Source organism: Anomaloglossus baeobatrachus, chromosome 9 (genome assembly GCF_048569485.1).
Source record: "Anomaloglossus baeobatrachus isolate aAnoBae1 chromosome 9, aAnoBae1.hap1, whole genome shotgun sequence".
In the NCBI taxonomy this organism is placed as follows: domain Eukaryota; kingdom Metazoa; phylum Chordata; class Amphibia; order Anura; family Aromobatidae; genus Anomaloglossus; species Anomaloglossus baeobatrachus.
This window is the reverse complement of record NC_134361.1, coordinates 22,519,946-22,539,280: the sequence shown is the minus strand read 5'-3', so window position 1 is coordinate 22,539,280 and position 19,335 is coordinate 22,519,946. Positions and strand designations below refer to the sequence as shown.

General features: G+C 49.1%; 1 protein-coding gene across 1 annotated transcript; it reads right to left on the bottom strand.

The window, feature by feature from the left end:
• Positions 1-487: 487 nt before the first annotated feature.
• CYP21A2 (cytochrome P450 family 21 subfamily A member 2) lies at positions 488-11,142 on the bottom strand. Its single transcript, XM_075323259.1, has 10 exons — positions 10,883-11,142; positions 10,575-10,664; positions 10,325-10,479; positions 8,766-8,861; positions 7,965-8,075; positions 4,012-4,098; positions 3,725-3,934; positions 2,088-2,257; positions 1,498-1,601; positions 488-1,302 (listed from the first exon to the last, which is right to left on the bottom strand). The coding sequence occupies exons 1-10, from the start codon at positions 11,124-11,126 to the stop codon at positions 1,031-1,033; spliced, it is 1,539 nt and encodes a 512-aa protein (XP_075179374.1). The 5' UTR covers positions 11,127-11,142; the 3' UTR covers positions 488-1,030.
• Between the last annotated feature and the right edge of the window lie 8,193 nt (positions 11,143-19,335).

Here is a 19,335-nt window from a genome sequence, read left to right as displayed (position 1 = left end):
ATTTTTTCAGACAGTCTCTGAGGGTTTCTCCTGTTGGATCAGGAAGTCTCTGATGGTATCTCCAGTTGGATCAGGAGGTCTTTATTGATTACTCCCATTTTTTTCAGACACTCTCTGAGGGTTTCTCCTGTTGGATCAGGAAGTCTCTGATGGTTTCTCTTGTTGGATCAGGAGGTCTCTGATGGTTTCTCCTGTTGGATCAGGAAGTCTCTGATGGTTTCTCCTGTTGGATCAGGAGGTCTCTGATGGTTTCTCCAGTTGGATCAGGAGGTCTTTATTGATTACTCCCATTTTTTCAGACAGTCTCTGAGGGTTTCTCCTGTTGGATCAGGAAGTCTCTGATGGTTTCTCTTGTTGGATCAGGAGGTCTCTGATGGTTTCTCCTGTTGGATCAGGAGGTCTCTGATGGTTTCTCCTGTTGGATCAGGAGGTCTCTGATGGTTTCTCCTGTTGGATCAGGAGGTCTCTGATAGTTACTAAAGTTGGATCAGGAGGTCTTTGATGTTTACTCCCCTTTTTTCAGAAGGTCTTTGATGGTTTCTCCTGGTGGATCAGTAGGTATCTGATGATTTCTCCTCTTGGATCAAAAGATCTCTGATGATTTCTCCTGTTGGATCAGGATGTCTTTGATGATTTTTCCTATTGGATAAGGAGGTATCTAATGTTTTCTCCCTATGGATAAGGAGCTCTCTAATGGTTACCCCTGTTTGGGTCAGGAAGTCTCTGAAGGTTACTCCTGTTTGATCAGGAGGACTTATGGTTTCTCCTGATGGATCAGGAGGTCTCTGTTGGTAACTCCTGATGAATCAGGAGGTTTCTGATGGTTTCTCTTGATGGATCATGAGGTCTCTGATGGTTTTTCCTGATGAATCAGGAGGTCTCTGATGGTTTCTCTTGATGGATCATGAGGTCTCTGATGGTAACTCCTATTGGATCAGGAGGTTTCTCATGGTTTCTCCTGTTCGATCAGGAAGCCTATGATGGTTTCTCATGTTGGATTAGGAGATCTTTGATGGTTACTTCCATTGGATCAGGAGGTCTCTGATGTCAGCGTTGGGACTTCTCGAGGAAGGGCCCGAATCTTAAAAGGATGACATTTCAGATTAATCCCAAAGATACCTCTTAGGTCAGGAAGAATATTTGGTGAGAGAGGAGAGAAGACAAAATCTCTGAGAAGATGAGAGAGGAAGAAGAATATTTCCATGCGTGCCATGGCCTCTCCAATGCAGAGTCTTGCCCCCATACCAAAAGGAAGGAACGACCGGGAGGAAACGTTACTCTCAAGTTTTGTCAGGAATCTTTCTAGAATAGAGAAAACAGGGATTCTGTTATTCTATAGAAGTGCACAGTGTGGACCCAGAATCTTTATAAAGAGAGAGGGCCGCCATTTTGTTTGTTCATTCTGAAGCCAACACTTTGCTCCAAATCTCCTTGTCATGTCTGCTTCTCTTGTGTATAGTTTATTTCTACTTCTATCACTTAATGTCAGGCACGTACCGGGACAGAACTGTTCAGGATTTTCCCAGACCGATTCATCGCGATGAGCTGCGAAGATATTCGGAATCACGGTGGTCCCTTTTGGAATGTGGAAACCTGCAACGCTGAGTGATGGAAGGGAGATATATTAAAGATGAGCAGTACGGTTCATGCTGCACTTGTCTGGCGTCCAGCCCGGACCTCCCTGGCAGTCGGTCTTTGACATTGACATTGTCATGTGCATTGCGCTGTGGTGGCCTATCAAGCGCCAGGGAGCTGCGAAAGTGAAGACTGGCTGATAAGAAAGACTTTGAATGGACGCCAGACTTGGGCAGTGCAAATCATATTGCTCATCTCTACGACATATATATCCAGCTCAACCGCACCAGAGGTGTGACACAATTTCATCTATTATTTATATGAGTAATATGCTGCAGCTGCATCTCCCTCCTCCCTCTCTTCTATATCTTTAGAAGAGGTTTATGAACATTTACATGAAGCCTGCAGGAAGGAGAGGGGATCTACAGTCTTCTGGAAGGCGAGGAGACACTATATATTCACATTGTTTTCCATCCCCCCCCACAGACATGGAACATTATATTCCATATTACCTGGTGTCTCTAGTGGTAGAATGAGGTACCGAAATGGGCACCACAGGGCACAGTCTCAGGGTCTCTGTGATGGTGGCGTTAAGGTACGGCATATTGTTCCGGTCCGCGTATGTAGGGTATCGATCGTGCCCGATCACGCTGATGATCTCCTTGTGAATTTTCTCCTGAGCCTGAGTGAAGTACAAAGAAGTGATTTCCTCAAATCTGGCTTAGGCCTCCTTCACACATCCATGTTTCCGGTACGTGTGACGTCCGTTTTCATATGTACCAGAGAAATGGACATACGCGGACCCATTAAAATCGATGGGTCCACGCAAACATCCGTGTTTTTTCACGGACGTGTGTCCATGTGGCCACACGCATGGAAACAAGTCCATTTTTCTACGGCAGCACTGCTGTCCACGGCCCGCACACTGATGTGATCCGCGTGACACGTACCGGAGAAAACACATGTCTTTGAAATAAAATTATTTTCTATACTCACCTGTCTCCAGCCCTGCTGTCTTTGGCGCTGCTGTCACTTGCTTCTGGGCTCGCTCATTATGCTCATGCATATTCACTGCACCGTGAACCCGGAAGCAAGTGAGACATCAGCACCAGGGACAGCAGCACCGGAGACAGATGAGCATAAAGTTCCTGCTCTCCGTGTGCTATCATGGATAGCACACGGTGAACACACATGTGCCAAAATTACTGTACACGGATGGGCCATACGCACCTTCGACATGGCCGTGCAAAACACAAACGTTTTTCACAGACGTGTGAAGGGAGCCTTAATAAAAGAAGACACTACGAGTCAGCCTGCAAACATTATACACCAGGCGATTATTCTGAAAAATCTGACAACCTCATTATTGGCATGACTACCAATGGAGCAGCCATAGACGGGGACAATGGAGTCCTGGGACCTGGCACACATGCCCTACACATAGACCAGCATTGGTACATTGGTTCTGTAGTGCCCGAAGGTAAGAAGTAAGGAGCCATCAGTAAATAGCAAGGGGTCTGGTCTGGGGTCAGACCTCGGGATGACTTGATACTAACTTAAAGGGGCTGCCCGCTATTGGGAAAGTCAAGTTTATTAGGGGCGGTTTAAGAAGAAAAAAGACAAATCTGTACTCACCCCCTGGACTGGCACCGCTCCTCCAAACTACATACTGGTTTTCTAGCATTAACACTTGACCGCTGCAGCCAATCCGTGGCCGCTGATCATCTGCAGTCATTACAAGGAGGAAGAGACTATTTGGAATGAATGTAAAGGCTGCAGCTGATCAGTGGCTGCTGACTGACTGCAGCGGTCGTGTGTGTGTCAGCGTCCACATTAACAACCCCCGGTTAGGTCTGAATTTATCTTGGGGTCTGGTCTCATGACTCCATACTGCATTGCTCTGAGGGGGAAGTCCAGGATTAGAAAAACATGGCGCCACATCAGTCCACAGGTTATGCGTGGTGCTGCGGCACTGCACCAGTTTCAAGCTGAGCTACAATACCAGACACAACCATGATGTGGCGCTGTTTGTGAAAGAAAGCAGCCACGGGCTAAAATCCTAGAAAACCTCTTTCATTCAAAAATTTGCTTCGGCGGCCATCACTTTCTGGATGGATCTTGTGTTGTGTGATGTATGTTGAGGCCGTACCTCGGGGTGGTGGACAAGATACGCCACAGTCCAGGTTAATACCGACGCCGTGGTCTCAGTGCCTCCAACAAACAGGTCGACCACGGACATGTGAAGATGCTCCTCTGTGAGAGCCGACGCGTCTCCATCTTCAACCGTGGAATTTTCTTTAAGAAAACGAATCATTTCGTGCACAATGTCCTCCTGGGACTCCTCTGACGGGGGATGGACCTGCCACGAACATCACAGATCAGGGTCCGACCACGCGAGGAGCCGGCGTCCAGGATTGTGCCACGTTCCTCACTCACCTTGTGCCTCTCCATCTGTCTCCTCACAAAGTCGTCTCTCTTATCCACGGCCGTCAGGAGGCAACGCAAGGCTTGGTTAGGGAACTTCTATATCAAAGGAAACAGAAATATCCACATTTTGGTGAAACATGAGAAGTGTTAACGGGTCAAGTGGACCTCTGACACTAAAGAGGACGGTGCCGATGCCCCCTGGATGAAGATTTCCAGTTTTTATTGACAGGTTTGTGCGATTACGGTGATAACAAATGTGAACAGCTTTTTACACTTAGGTGGCGATCAAAAAAAAATCTCAAATTTATATAGAAAAAATAACTGATGTCACCCAGACCCGTGACTGTCTTATCCCTCATGGCCCTGTATGAGGGCTTTTTCTTTAACAATATTTTGTATTTTTTTCGGTGGAGGTGCAGTGACTAAAACAAGGCAATTCTGACATTTTGTTATTTTATGTTGTTTAATTGATAGGTTAATTCATTTTATATTTTTTCATTAGACTTTTACGGACACAACAATACCAAATATTTTTAGGGAGATTTTTGTATTTTTTTTATATAATATTAAAAACATTTTTTCCAACTCTTTTTTTTTTAGTCTTTTTAGGGAACCAGAACCAGATTGTCTCATCGCCGGCTCTATATACTGCAAGGCAATAATATCGGAGCATATAGCAAAAATCACAGTCTCCTATAGACAGGGCTCTACAGGAATACTGGCATACAGTGCTGGCCAAAAGTATTGGCACCCCTGCAATTCTGTCAGATAATACTCAGTTTCTTCTTGGAAATGAATGCAATCACAAATTCTTTGGTATTATTATCTTCATTTAATTTGTCTTCACTGAAAAAAAATAAAAAAAATTGTCATAAAGCCAAATTGGATATAATTCCACACCAAACATAAAAAGGGGGTGGACAAAAGTATTGGCACTGTTTGAAAAATCATGTGATGCTGTAATTTGTGTAATAACAGCACCTGTAACTTACCTGTGGCACCTAACAGGTGCTGGCAATAATAAATCACACTTGCAGCAGGTGACATGGATTAAAGTTGACTCAACCTCTGTCCTGTGTCCTTGTGTGCACCACATTGAGCATGGAGAAAAGAAAGAAGACCAAAGAACTGTCTGAGGACTTGAGAATCCAAATTGTGAGGAAGCGTGAGCAATCTCAAGGCTACAAGTCCATCTCCAAAGACCTGAAAGTCCCTGTGTCTACGGTGCACAGTGTCATCAAGAAGTGTAAAGCCCATGGCACTGCGGTAACCTCCCTAGATGTGGAAGGAAAAGAAAAAGTGACGAGAGATTTCAACGCAAGATTGTGCGGATGGTGGATAAAGAACCTCGACTAACATCCAAACAAGTTCAAGCTGCCCTGCAGTCCGAGGGTACAACAGTGTCAACCCGTACTATCCGTCGGCGTCTGAATGAAAAGGGACTGTATGGTAGGATACCTAGGAAGACCCCACTTCTTACCCCGAGACATAAAAAAGCCAGGCTGGAGTTTGCCAAAACTTACCTGAGAAAGCCTAAAACGTTTTGGAAGAATGTTCTCTGGTCAGATGAGACAAAAGTAGAGCTTTTTGGGAAAAGCCATCAACATAGAGTTTACAGGGAAAAAAAAGAGGCATTCAAAGAAAAGAACACGGTCCCTACAGTCAAACATGGCGGAGGTTCCCTGATGTTTTGGGGTTGCTTTGCTGCCTCTGGCACTGGACTGCTTGACCGTGTGCATGGCATTATGAAGTCTGAAGACTACCAACAAATTTTGCAGCATAATGTAGGGCCCAGTGTGAGAAAGCTGGGTCTCCCTCAGAGGTCATGGGTCTTCCAGCAGGACAATGACCCAAAACACACTTCAAAAAGCACTAGAAAATGGTTTGAGAGAAAGCACTGGAGATTACTAAAGTGGCCAGCAATGAGCCCAGACCTGAACCCCATAGAAGACCTGTGGAGAGATCTCAAAATGGCAGTTTGGAGAAGGCGCCCTTCAAATCTCAGGGAACTGGAGCAGTTTTCCAAAGAAGAATGGTCTAAAATTCCTGCAGAGCATTGTAAGAAACTCATTGATGGTTACCGGAAGCGGTTGTTCGCAGTTATTTTGGCTAAAGGTTGTGCAACCAAGTATTAGGCTAAGGGTGCCAATACTTTTGTCTGGCCCATTTTTGGAGTTTTGTGTGAAATGATCAATGATTTGATTTTTGTTTCATTCTCTTTTATGTTTTTTCACTGCAAGCAAAATAAATGAAGATAATACCAAAGAATTTGTGATTGCAATCATTTTCAGGAAGAAACTTAGTATTATCTGACAGAATTGCAGGGGTGCCAATACTTTTGGCCAGCACTGTAACAACCATGGGGGCCTAATAACAGGTTTCCATTATAACCCATTGGCACGCTAACCTGTCATGTAAAATAACGCTACTAACCTGCAGATATGGGGTCAATCTGCTAGTTAATAATAGTCTAAAGGCTGCTTTACACGCTGCAACATCTCTAGCGATCTCGTTAGCGATGTGCCACGCCAGATCGCAGATAAGATTCAACGAGATCGCACATAGGTCATTTTTGTAGCGCCGGTCACATGTGCGCTCTGGCGTGTTACATCGCTAATGAGATCGCTAGCGATGATGCTGCGTGTAAAGCACCCTTAACACCATGCGGTGCCGGCATTTAGGCGGGCTTTACACGTTGCGACATCGCTACCGATATATCGTCGGGGGTCACGTCGTTAGTGACGCACATCCGGCGCCGGTAGCGACATCGCAATGTGTACATCCTAGGTGCGACGATGAACGAGCGCAAAAGCGTAAAAAAATCGCTGATCTGTGTAGCGTCGTTCATTTTCATAATGTCGCTCCTGCTGCAGGTATGATGTTGTTCCTCGTTCCTGCGGCAGCACATATCGCTGTGTGTGACACCGCAGGAGCGACAAACATCACCTTACCTGCCTCCACCGGCTATGCGGAAGGAAGGAGGTGGGCGGGGTGTTATGTCCCGCTCATCTCCGCCCCTCCGCTTCTATTGGCCAGCCGCTTAGTGACGTCGCGGTGACGCCGAACGCACCTCCCCCTTGAAGGAGGCGAGTCGCCGGCCAGAGCGACGTCGCCGAGCAGGTATGTGCGTGTGAAGCTGCTGTAGCGATAATGTTCACTACGGCAGCAAGCACCAGATATCGCATGTACGACGTCGCGCTCGACATCGCTAGCAATTGCTAGCGATGTCGCAGCGTGTAAAGCCCGCCTTAGAGCCCCACTGCCGGGATCATATTAAAGGGGTATGCCCCTCTACAGGATCCTATCCCAATATGTAGTAGGTGCAATAATAATGATAATATTAGCAAATACCTCCAATTACAAATGTAGTATAGTTCTTCTGATTCACTATGTCTCTTACCTCATATACAGGGCATTGCAGGACCTTAGGTATCCATGGTTATGAGCACTAGCAACTTACTAACTGTGATTATATGCGTAGTTGTAACCATGGATACCTAAGATCCTGCAATGCCCTGCACATGAGGTAAGTGACATAGCTCATCAAGAGAACTCTACTACATTTCTCATTGGAGGTATTTGCTAATATTATTCATATTGGGATAGGATCTTGGAGATGGGAATACCCCTTTAAGTCCATCCAGTTATCGGTGAAGGTCGGTCACAGCTTAATTAATCGATTGCAGATTTTCCAGAGAATGATTCCTACCCAAGACCAAACAAATCTTCAGGATCAGCTTGGTGACTCTGAGACTTGTGTAAAGGGGGTGTCCAGACTCGGGACACACGTCTGCAGACCCCTCTGTGTGACAACGTGCTGTGGTGATTCCCCGGTATTCTTGGTGCGAGCGGCCGGACACGTGATCACGTCTGCCATTTGCATACTTGCGATCTTCTGTCACATAGAGGGGTCTGCAGACTTTTGGCCTAAACCTACACAGCCCCTTTAATTGTTTTCTTACCCTCAGGAGTGGGATGAAATCCAGAATGTTGACACCCGGAGCCTCAAACAGCTTGATCAAATGAACAATGCACGTGTGGATGTCCTGGAACGTGGGGTCCGTCAGCTTGTACTGCGAGAGAAGGAAAACAAGACATGAAGGTATGATCACAGGATTGGGGGCAATGTGCGATCGCTGGGGGTCTGACCCGTCACTAGGAAAGTGGCCCAAAGTCTCCTGCGTGATTGGAACTGTAGTGAGCATGTGCGGCTCCTGCTCCATCGCACATGCTCAGTGCGCTCTATTCATAGAGGGGACATTGGGCTCCCATTCTTGGGGTTATTGGGGGTCTCAGTACCCGGACCCCAGTGATTAAACAATTATCACATACCCTGATTAGGTTCAAGATGAATGAATACATTTTCTACACAGCTTAAAAACTGAAGGTTTTGGGGACTTTGAGCACTTGGCGCCCAATCTTTCCCGGTGCAGTATTTAGTCACTGTATTGTGCCGCTATAATCTCAGCACAATAGAGTATCATTATGTGTGCGCTCTATAACGGTATTATTTCAGCACTAGATGACAAGTACATGATAAGGAGGGCCCTGCAGGGGGCACCATCCAATCTAAGCCCACCTGAGACGCCAGATCTGAGGGGGATTAAATTTAGTGGACAAGGGATCTAAGTATCTATGAATATTCCTCCACAGATGTAGCAGAGCTGATCGTGTGTCCATACCTCCTGTGATAATGACAGGGAACGTAACATTCAGCTCTGCTACGTCAATATGAGGTACAGACAAGTGGAAAGAGATCTCACCGATGTGCCGAACGTCAGCTGCGCGATCACCTTACACGTGCGCAGGGAGAAGTCTTCGGCCACGTTGATAGGATCCCCGTTTCTGTTCATGAAATCCTGCGGAAGAGGAGGACTCTCAGCACCTTGTAATGACTCTTTGGGGTAACATGCCAAAAACAATGGTGGCCCGAAAAAATAAACTGGGAGTGGATACCCCTCTAATGCTGCCAGATATCATGGACAGTATCACAGAAGTGATGGCCACGGTGATACCCAGCACTCACCTGGCACAGGTCTCTGGCCTCGGCCTCCAGCGTCGTCTCCAGCTCAGCACTTACCTGACACAGGTCTTTGGCCTCGGCCGCCAGCGTCGTCTCCCGGTCAGCACTCACATGACACAGGTCTCTGGCCTCGGCCTCCAGCGTCGTCTCCAGGGCAGCACTCACCTGACACAGGTCTCTGGCCTCGGCCTCCAGCGTCGTCTCCAGCTCAGCACTTACCTGACACAGGTCTCTGGCCTCGGCCGCCAGCGTCGTCTCCCGGTCAGCACTCACATGACACAGGTCTCTGGCCTCGGCCGCCAGCGTCGTCTCCCGGTCAGCACTCACCTGACACAGGTCTCTGGCCTCGGCCGCCAGCGTCGTCTCCCGGTCAGCACTCACATGACACAGGTCTCTGGCCTCGGCCTCCAGCGTCGTCTCCAGGTCAGCACTCACCTGGCACAGGTCTCTGGCCTCGGCCGCCAGCGTCGTCTCCCGGTCAGCACTCACATGACACAGGTCTCTGGCCTCGGCCTCCAGCGTCGTCTCCAGGGCAGCACTCACATGACACAGGTCTCTGGCCTCGGCCTCCAGTGTCGTCTCCAGGGCAGCACTCACCTGACACAGGTCTCTGGCCTCGGCCGCCAGCGTCGTCTCCAGGGCAGCACTCACCTGACACAGGTCTCTGGCCTCGGCCTCCAGCGTCGTCTCCAGGGCAGCACTCACCTGACACAGGTCTCTGGCCTCGGCCTCCAGCGTCGTCTCCAGGGCAGCACTCACCTGACACAGGTCTCTGGCCTCGGCCGCCAGCGTCGTCTCCAGGTCAGCACTCACCTGACACAGGTCTCTGGCCTCGGTCTCCAGCGTCGTCTCCAGGGCAGCACTCACCTGACACAGGTCTCTGGCCTCGGTCTCCAGCGTCGTCTCCAGGGCAGCACTCACCTGACACAGGTCTCTGGCCTCGGCCTCCAGCGTTGTCTCCAGGGCAGCACTCACCTGACACAGGTCTCTGGCCTCGGCCGCCAGCGTCGTCTCCAGGGCAGCACTCACCTGACACAGGTCTCTGGCCTCGGTCTCCAGCGTCGTCTCCAGGTCAGCACCCACCTGACACAGGTCTCTGGCCTCGGTCTCCAGCGTCGTCTCCAGGGCAGCACTCACCTGACACAGGTCTCTGGCCTCGGTCTCCAGCGTTGTCTCCAGGTCAGCACTCACCTGACACAGGTCTCTGGCCTCGGCCGCCAGCGTCGTCTCCAGGTCAGCACTCACCTAACACAGGTCTCTGGCCTCGGCCGCCAGCGTCGTCTCCAGGGCAGCACTCACCTGACACAGGTCTCTGGCCTCGGCCGCCAGCGTCGTCTCCAGGTCCCTCCTCACCCGCTTCTGTAGGGCTGACAGGGTGAGACGTCTCTGCACCTTCCAGACAGGAGTGTAGTCTCCAAGCGACACATCTTTCCCCCCCAGTGAGATCAGGTCCCCTGCACCACAGATGATAAAAGTCAATGCGTGAGCCAACACCGACAATGGCCACCTAATGTCAATGGGGGGACAACCCCCTGCACCATGGACCTACCTATATAACTCTGGGGTCGGCCGGCAAAGTCGGACCACTTCTTAATCAGAGCTTCGCGGATCAACGCTGCGTTGTTCAATACGACAACATCTGTGGGAGGAAAACATGAAGGACCCATGACCACAACTCATCTATGAGGTTTTTTGACATGTAAATATATGGAGCCTCACCAATGTGTAAATACCGCCATACAGTGCCCATATAATACAACCGTCATACAGCACCATCACTGTACTATCATTTTAAACCAACTTTGTCTATAGTTTTGTAGTAAAGAAAAAAGTCCCGGAGTCGGGCCATACACTTACCGTGACCCCAGAAACTGAGACGGTAGACGGGGCCGTATTTCTGTGCCAAACGCATAAAGTAGCGAGGAAGATCACTGTGCCCCAAATCCAGCAGATTGCCCAAAAACAGCAGAGGAGTGGGGCGCGGAGGGCGCGGGGGGCTCCGGTTCTGGCTCAGTCCCAAGAGCCGACGTTTGGTGTGAGAACATCCTACATAAAGAAAAAGGAGGAGGAGGAGGGACGGCAGCAGCAGCACCGGCACCATGGTGCAGCCTCAGACTCACGAGATGGCGGGTGTATATGTAGTGATGGGCACAACCTTGAGGATGGGAGACACAGGGGGAGGCGCAGGGCAGACAGCTAAAAACAAATGGACTCCGGCTGTTGCAAAACTATATCTTGCAGCATATTTTGGCTTGTAGTGTCACAACATATTGATGGACAAAGGGCGGAGGACACATGATCTCAGCGTCTGGGGGACGTAAGGAGTAAATCTACCCAGCAAGTAGATAGTTAAAAGGCGACACATGATCCGAAAAGAGGACTCTGACCTGGAGGAACTCCAACATGGGGGCTCTGATGTCCCCTAGAGAACAATCCATAGTGATCGGCTCCCCCCAACACGCCAGCTGTGCTGCAACTACAACTCCCAGCATGCCCTAAGGCCACATGACAGCCCATGTCTGTCAGGGAATGCTGGGAGTTGTAGTTATATATAACAGCCCAGGTACCAAAGGTTATTCCCCCCGGACGTACAGTATGGACTACAGGTCCTGTCCTCAGCCTCATTCGTAGAGGATAAAATGGTGACTGGGTTCACTGTAACCCCTTAGCAACCACCAGTGCACCCCTTAAAGGGAAGCTGTCAGCGAATATTTACATATGAAGTAGGGGTCTCTTTGTGTAATGGCTCCTCCTCCAGTACAAATTATACCATTTCTATAGGGATCAGATGCGCCAAACATGGGAAATCCAGTGTAGAAAGCACATGCAAATGAGGCTGGAGATGCGCTGGGGGTGTGTCAGTGCACTTGAAAGAGGCCGTACTAATGCATAGACACGCCCCCAGTGCATATTCATCAGAGGGGATTCTACCTTAGATATGATTCATACAAGAAGGAATCATTTTTATTGGGAGAAAAGCGCCTAAACAGCTAGTGCCATATGTACCAACTTGCTGACAGTTTTACTTTAAAGGGGTATTCCCATCTCCAAGACCCTACCCCAGTATGTAGCCAGTGTAATAATAATAATAACAACAATATTAGCATATACCTTAATAATTCTCCTGATTAGCTTTGTCACTTACCTCATGTGCAGGGTATTGCAGCTTAGGTGTCCATGGTTATAATCACTTATATAATGAACGTTATTTAGATAGTTGCTCATGGTTGTAACCATGGATACCTAAGGTCCTGCAATGCCCTGCACATGAGGTAAGAGACATGGCTATATCAGGAGAACTATACTACATTTCTAATTGGAGGGATTTACTAATATTATTATTGTTACACCTACTATATATTAGGACGGGATATTGGAGATGGGAGTACCCCCTTTAATGGATGTTACTATCCAGTGATGTACAAGAGACCCTGAGTGTGCTCCTGCAGTGAGCGCTCAGATTTAGGGCACACTCACACTAACGTATAGAAACTCAGTCATATATTCATCCAGGAGAGTAGGACGATTTCCTTCTCACTTCTCATCCATATAAAATATGTTTATTTTTTCTCAACCGCTATTAACCATTTACAGTGTCCTATGCTACAGAATATAATGTATTCATAAAAAACGGACATTATACGGATGCTCCATTTTTTTCTCGCACCCTTAGACTTGTATAGGCGAGTCCCATCCGATTTATGCCTTCACTCGCAGCACGCTGTGATTCTTACCTCAAGCCGAATACAGCTGAGAAATAAATGACAGATCTGCCCTCCTCATTGAATATCATGGGTTTGAGCGCAATCCCTTTCTTTCTCAGACTGCACTCATTCGCGGTATATTCTAGTGTGAGCGAACCCTTAGACCATGTGCGCATGTTGCGTTCAATTCCGCAGCGTGTAAGTCACTGCCTGTGCGTCTCAGATGCAGCCGAAAAAGCTGCGTTCTTAGACACATTCGGCAGAACGCAACGTGTGCACATTCCTGGTGAGAATTCATGCGTTCTGGATGCTTGCTCTGCCATAGACAGAGTGGGAAAAGCATCCAGAACGCACATTTTTCACAGTGCGGTCCCACTCGGCTCTGCAGCATCCCCATAGACTTGCAGCAGAGCCGAATGGGACCGTACTGTCACTGTCATGGCTGGTTGTGAGACAGAGCCGAACGATCAGAATGAACTCGGATGAACTTCACCCAATTTCATTGTGATCGCGCGGCTCTGTGCGTGTGCCGCGGCTTGATTTGGGATCACACGTGAAGGACTCACCTGTGATCGCAAATCCCCTGAGTGACTGCAGTGAGCCGCGCGATCAGCAGTGCTTTCACTCAGGTTACTCGCGGCCACAGCTGCAGTCCTCCACCTGAGAGCGGTGGCTACGAGTAACCTCAGTGACAGCACAGCTGACCGCGCGACTCACTTCAGATGCTGCATGGAGCTCACAGGAGTGGCGGTGTTCTACTGTCGCTCCTGTCAGCTTCCGATGTAGCAAAGCTAAAAGCGTCGTGGTACCTTGCGTGGATTACTTCACACCTGGAGTTGTTTATGATGGGTCAATAAAGTGGTGAAACAGGGTGTTTTTTTTGTCTTTCATTCCAAATAAAGGATTTTTGGATGTGTGTGTTTATTTTCTTTAACTTACAGGTTAATCATGGAGGGTATCTCAGGGAGACGCCTGCCATGATTAACCTAGGACTTAGTGGCAGCTATGGGCTGCTGCCAATAACTCCTTATTACCTCGATTGCCACTGCACCAGGGCAATTCGGGATGAGCCAAGTAGAGTCCTGGGACTGTCGCATCTAATAAATGCGGCAATTCCAGGCGGCTGCTGGCTGATATTGTTAGGCTGGGGGGCTCCCCATAACGTGGAGCTCCCCATCCTGAGAATACCAGCCTTCAGCCTTGTGGCTTTACCCTGGCTGGTATTAAAATTGGGGGGGACCGCACGCTGTTTTTTTTTCTCAATTATTTATTTATTTTTTTTACTGCTCAATATAGACACGCCCACCGGCGGCTGTGATTGGTTGCAGTGACACAGATGTCGCTCAGCGTGGGGGCATGTCCGACTGCAACCAATCATAGGCGCCGGTGGGCGGGGGAAGCAGGGAATACGAGATGGATTAATGAGCGGCCGGCATTTTAAAAAGAGGAGAAGCCGCCGCAGTGAGAACGCCGTGCAGCGCCGCGCCGGTGATCGTGGATCGGTGAGTATGAGAGAGGGGGGGGGAGACCGACATGAACAGAGAGAGAGACAGACAGAGAGAGAGCGACCGACCGACAGACAGAGAGACCGAAAGACCTGCGTTTATTATGTCAAAAACATATGCAGATCGCTAGTAAAAAGCAAGTGAAACACATTCTTTCTAGAAAAATATGTGTTTAGACATTTCTCATTGACTTCAATGTTATCAAAACGCTGCCAAAATGGCAAAAACAATTGACAAGCTGCCTCTTCAAACGCAGAGATTTTGACAATTTTAAGCAACTAAAACGCTGCGTTTGTAAAAGCATCGTGCGCACAAGAAAGACGTATTTCCCATAGACTTTGCTTGGAAATTAAAACGCATGCAATTTTGCATTAAAACGCTGCAGCTCAAAACGCTGCAGAAACGCATGAAAAAATGTAAAGTGCGAACATAGCCTTAAAGGGTGGGACACAGATCGGACCCCACAGCTGTATGTACAATGAGCCTGAAGTTAAGGTCCTAATACCGGTCTGAGAAGTCATCTGGGCGGGGTCTTTCCTATGAATAGTCACAGTCATAGGCCATGTTCACACCTTCAGTATTTGGTCAGTATTTTACCTCAGTATTTGTACGTCAAAACCAGGAGTGGGTGAAAAATACAGACGTGGTGCTCGTGTTTCTATTATACTTTTCCTCAGATTGTTCAACTCCTGGTTTTGGCTACAAATAATGAGGTAAAATACTGACCAAATACTGAGTGTGTGAACGAGGCCATAGTGACATAATCATTGTAGCTAGAGTTCCCCCACGTGCTGTGACAGGTCCTGCCCTGTGAGGGCTCCATCTGTGCACAGTGCATGCACCAAGTGTGACAGGTCCTACCCTGTGAGGGCTCCATCTGCGCAGAGTGCATGCGCCAAGTGTGACAGGTCCTGCCCTGTGAGGGCTCCATCTGCGCACAGTGCATGTGCCGAGTGTGACAGGTCCTGCGCTGTGAGGGCTCCATCTGTGCACAGTGCAAGCGCCAAGTGTGACAGGTCCTGCCCTGTGAGGGCTCCATCTGTGCACAGTGCATGCGCCAAGTGTGACAGGTCCTGCCCTGTGAGGGCTCCATCTGCGCACAGTGCATGTGCCGAGTGTGACAGGTCCTGCCCTGTGAGGGCTCCATCTGCGCACAGTGCATGCGCTAAGTGTGACAGGTCCTGCCCTGTGAGGGCTCCATCTGTGCACAGTGCATGTGCCGAGTGTGACAGGTCCTGCGCTGTGAGGGCTCCATCTGCGCACAGTGCATGCGCTAAGTGTGACAGGTCCTGCCCTGTGAGGGCTCCATCTGTGCACAGTGCATGTGCCGAGTGTGACAGGTCCTGCGCTGTGAGGGCTCCATCTGTGCACAGTGCATGCGCCGAGTGTGACAGGTCCTGCCCTGAGAAGGCTCCATCTGCGCACAGCACATGCGCCGAGTGTGACAGGTCCTGCCCTGAGAAGGCTCCATCTGCGCACAGCACATGCGCCGAGTGTGACAGGTCCTGCCCTGTGAGGGCTCCATCTGTGCACAGCGCATGCGCCAAGTGTGACAGGTCCTGCCCTGTGAGGGCTCCTTCTGTGCACAGCGCATGCGCCGAGTGTGACAGGTCCTGCCCTGTGAGGGCTCCATCTGTGCAGAGCGCAGGCGCCGAGGTCTGGAGACAGAGTAAAGTTCATCCAGCCTCACTGCGCATGTCCTGGACGCAGGGCCTCAGGAGCGACTCTCCTGAAATCATAGGCACATCAATAATCTTGGCGTAACTGGAGGCCGGACTTCTCAAAGGCCGCCCAGATGACTTCTTGGGGATAAATAGCACATGTCCGATTTCACACATTTGTTTTTTGCACTCCGAGTAAAGACATTGATATCATCACATAGGTTGAAAAAATCCCCCGCTCCATCTGGTACAACCTTCCTCCACCAATTCTACATTTTGTCCCCAAGTCATTTATAACCGGCAATGATGTGTGCTGCGGAATCATCCAGCCCTGATATAAAGCTGTTCTAGTATCAGCCATTACTACCTCTTGTGGTAGGGCATTCCACAGTCTGACTGCTCTAACTGTAAAGAACCCTTTCCTATTTAGCTGCCGGAATCACCTTTATTCCACTCGCAGTGAGTGCCCCCGGTCGTTATACAGACTGTTTCTACATGCTGAGTTCAGCTCTGGGGACACGGTCTGTATATAAAGCATCGGGTGAAGCTGCTGAGGAGCTGAATAATGTAGTGATGGTTCCCATTACCAGATCATGAGATGTGAGCGGTATATACAGTATACAGCAAAAAATACTATAAAATAACCTAAACAGTGCTGAAAAATATACAATTTCTCCATCAGGAAAAATATATTGTAGGTGACAGGGGAAGCGGTGACCGCTGCAGATTATGTGCACATCCACACTGCGGAGGGAGCTTCTCCCGGTGGAGAGCGCCCTTTATGTGCCGATTTGTTTAACCAGCGCCCCAGACCCTGTGCCCCCGACCTTCTGCTCTTATCTCTGCATCTGATGAATGAGGGACGTCTGTGCCGGCCTTGGGTGGAGACAAATCCTGAGCCAGGGACAGATGAGCGGATGGATAAGACGGGGGTGTGTGTGTGTGTGGGGGGGGGGTTAGGAAATGACACATTTCCTTTGTATTTTAGGCAACAAAATAAAAATATTTTCATGTTTTACATTTTTAAATTAACCAAAAAGGAAAATGGGCTGATGCAAAAGTTTGGGCACCCTGAATGGTTAGTACCTAGTAGCACCCCGTTTGGCAGTATCACAGCTTGTAAACGCTTTTTGAAGCAGCCAAGAGTCTTTCCATTCTTGTTTGAGGGATTTTCATCCATTCTTCCTTGGAGACGTCTTCCAGTTCTGTGAGATTCCTGGCTTTTCTTGCATGCACTGCTCTTCCTTGGAGACATCTTCCAGTTCTGTGAGATTCCTGGCTCGTCTTGCATGCACTGCTCTTCCTTGGAGACGTCTTCCAGTTCTGTGAGATTCCTGGCTTGTCTTGCATGCACTGCTCTTCCTTGGAGATGTCTTCCAGTTTTGTGAGATTCCTGGCTCGTCTTGCATGCTTTGCTCTTCCTTGGAGAAGTCTTCCAGTTCTGTGAGATTCCTGGCTCGTCTTGCATGCACTGCTCTTCCTTGGAGACGTCTTCCAGTTCTGTGAGATTCCTGGCTCGTCTTGCATGTACTGCTCTTCCTTGGAGACGCCTTCCAGTTCTGTGAGATTCCTGGCTCGTCTTGCATGCACTGCTCTTCCTTGGAGACTTCTTCCAGTTCTGTGAGATTCCTGGCTCGTCTTGCATGCTCTGCTCTTCCTTGGAGACGTCTTCCAGTTCTGTGAGATTCCTGGCTCGTCTTGCATGCTCTGCTCTTCCTTGGAGAAGTCTTCCAGTTCTGTGAGATTCCTGGCTCGTCTTGCATGCTCTGCTCTTCCTTGGAGAAGTCTTCCAGTTCTGTGAGATTCCTGGCTCGTCTTGCATGCACTGCTCTTCCTTGGAGACATCTTCCAGTTCTGTGAGATTCCTGGCTCGTCTTGCATGCACTGCTCTTCCTTGGAGACGTCTTCCAGTTCTGTGAGATTCCTGGCTCGTCTTGCATGCACTGCTCTTCCTTGGAGACGTCTTCCAGTTCTGTGAGATTCCTGGCTTGTCTTGCATGCACTGCTCTTCCTTGGAGATGTCTTCCAGTTTTGTGAGATTCCTGGCTCGTCTTGCATGCTCTGCTCTTCCTTGGAGACGTCTTCCAGTTCTGTGAGATTCCTGGCTCGTCTTGCATGCACTGCTCTTCCTTGGAGACGTCTTCCAGTTCTGTGAGATTCCTGGCTCGTCTTGCATGTACTGCTCTTCCTTGGAGACGCCTTCCAGTTCTGTGAGATTCCTGGCTCGTCTTGTATGCACTGCTCTTCCTTGGAGACTTCTTCCAGTTCTGTGAGATTCCTGGCTCGTCTTGCATGCTCTGCTCTTCCTTGGAGACGTCTTCCAGTTCTGTGAGATTCCTGGATCGTCTTGCATGCTCTGCTCTTCCTTGGAGAAGTCTTCCAGTTCTGTGAGATTCCTGGCTCGTCTTGCATGCACTGCTCTTCCTTGGAGACATCTTCCAGTTCTGTGAGATTCCTGTCTCGTCTTCCATGCTCTGCTCTTCTTTGGAGACGTCTTCCAGTTCTGTGAGATTCCTGGCTCGTCTTCCATGCTCTGCTCTTCCTTGGAGACGTCTTCCAGTTCTGTGAGATTCCTGGCTCGTCTTGCATGCACTGCTCTTCCTTGGAGACGTCTTCCAGTTCTGTGAGATTCCTGTCTCGTCTTCCATGCTCTGCTCTTCCTTGGAGACGTCTTCCAGTTCTGTGAGATTCCTGTCTCGTCTTCCATGCTCTGCTCTTCCTTGGAGACGTCTTCCAGTTCTGTGAGATTCCTGGCTCGTCTTGCATGCACTGCTTTTCCTTGGAGACGTCTTCCAGTTCTGTGAGATTCCTGGCTCGTCTTGCATGCTCTGCTCTTCCTTGGAGACGTCTTCCAGTTCTGTGAGATTCCTGGCTCGTCTTGCATGCTCTGCTCTTCCTTGGAGACGTCTTCCAGTTCTGTGAGATTCCTGGCTCGTCTTGCATGCTCTGCTCTTCTTTGGAGACGCCTTACAGTTCTGTGAGATTCCTGGCTCGTCTTGCATGTACTGCTCTTCCTTGGAGACGTCTTCCAGTTCTGTGAGATTCCTGGCTCGTCTTGCATGCACTGCTCTTCTTTGGAGACGCCTTACAGTTCTTTGAGATTCCTGGCTCGTCTTGCATGTACTGCTCTTCCTTGGAGACGTCTTCCAGTTCTGTGAGATTCCTGCGTCTTCCAGTTCTGTGAGATTCCTGGCTCGTCTGGCATGCTCTGCTCTTCCTTGGAGACGTCTTCCAGTTCTGTGAGATTCCTGGCTCATCTTGCGTGCGCTTTGATGTGAAAAAGAAAAAAAAATATTATAAATTCTGCAATAATTTAACATGCTGAGGAGGAAAAAGCGGTGACCTCCCGGCTGCAGATTATGTGCACATTCACACTGCGGAGCGAGTGTCTCCCGATGCAGAGGACCCTTTATGTGGCAGATTTGGTTCTCCAGCGCCCC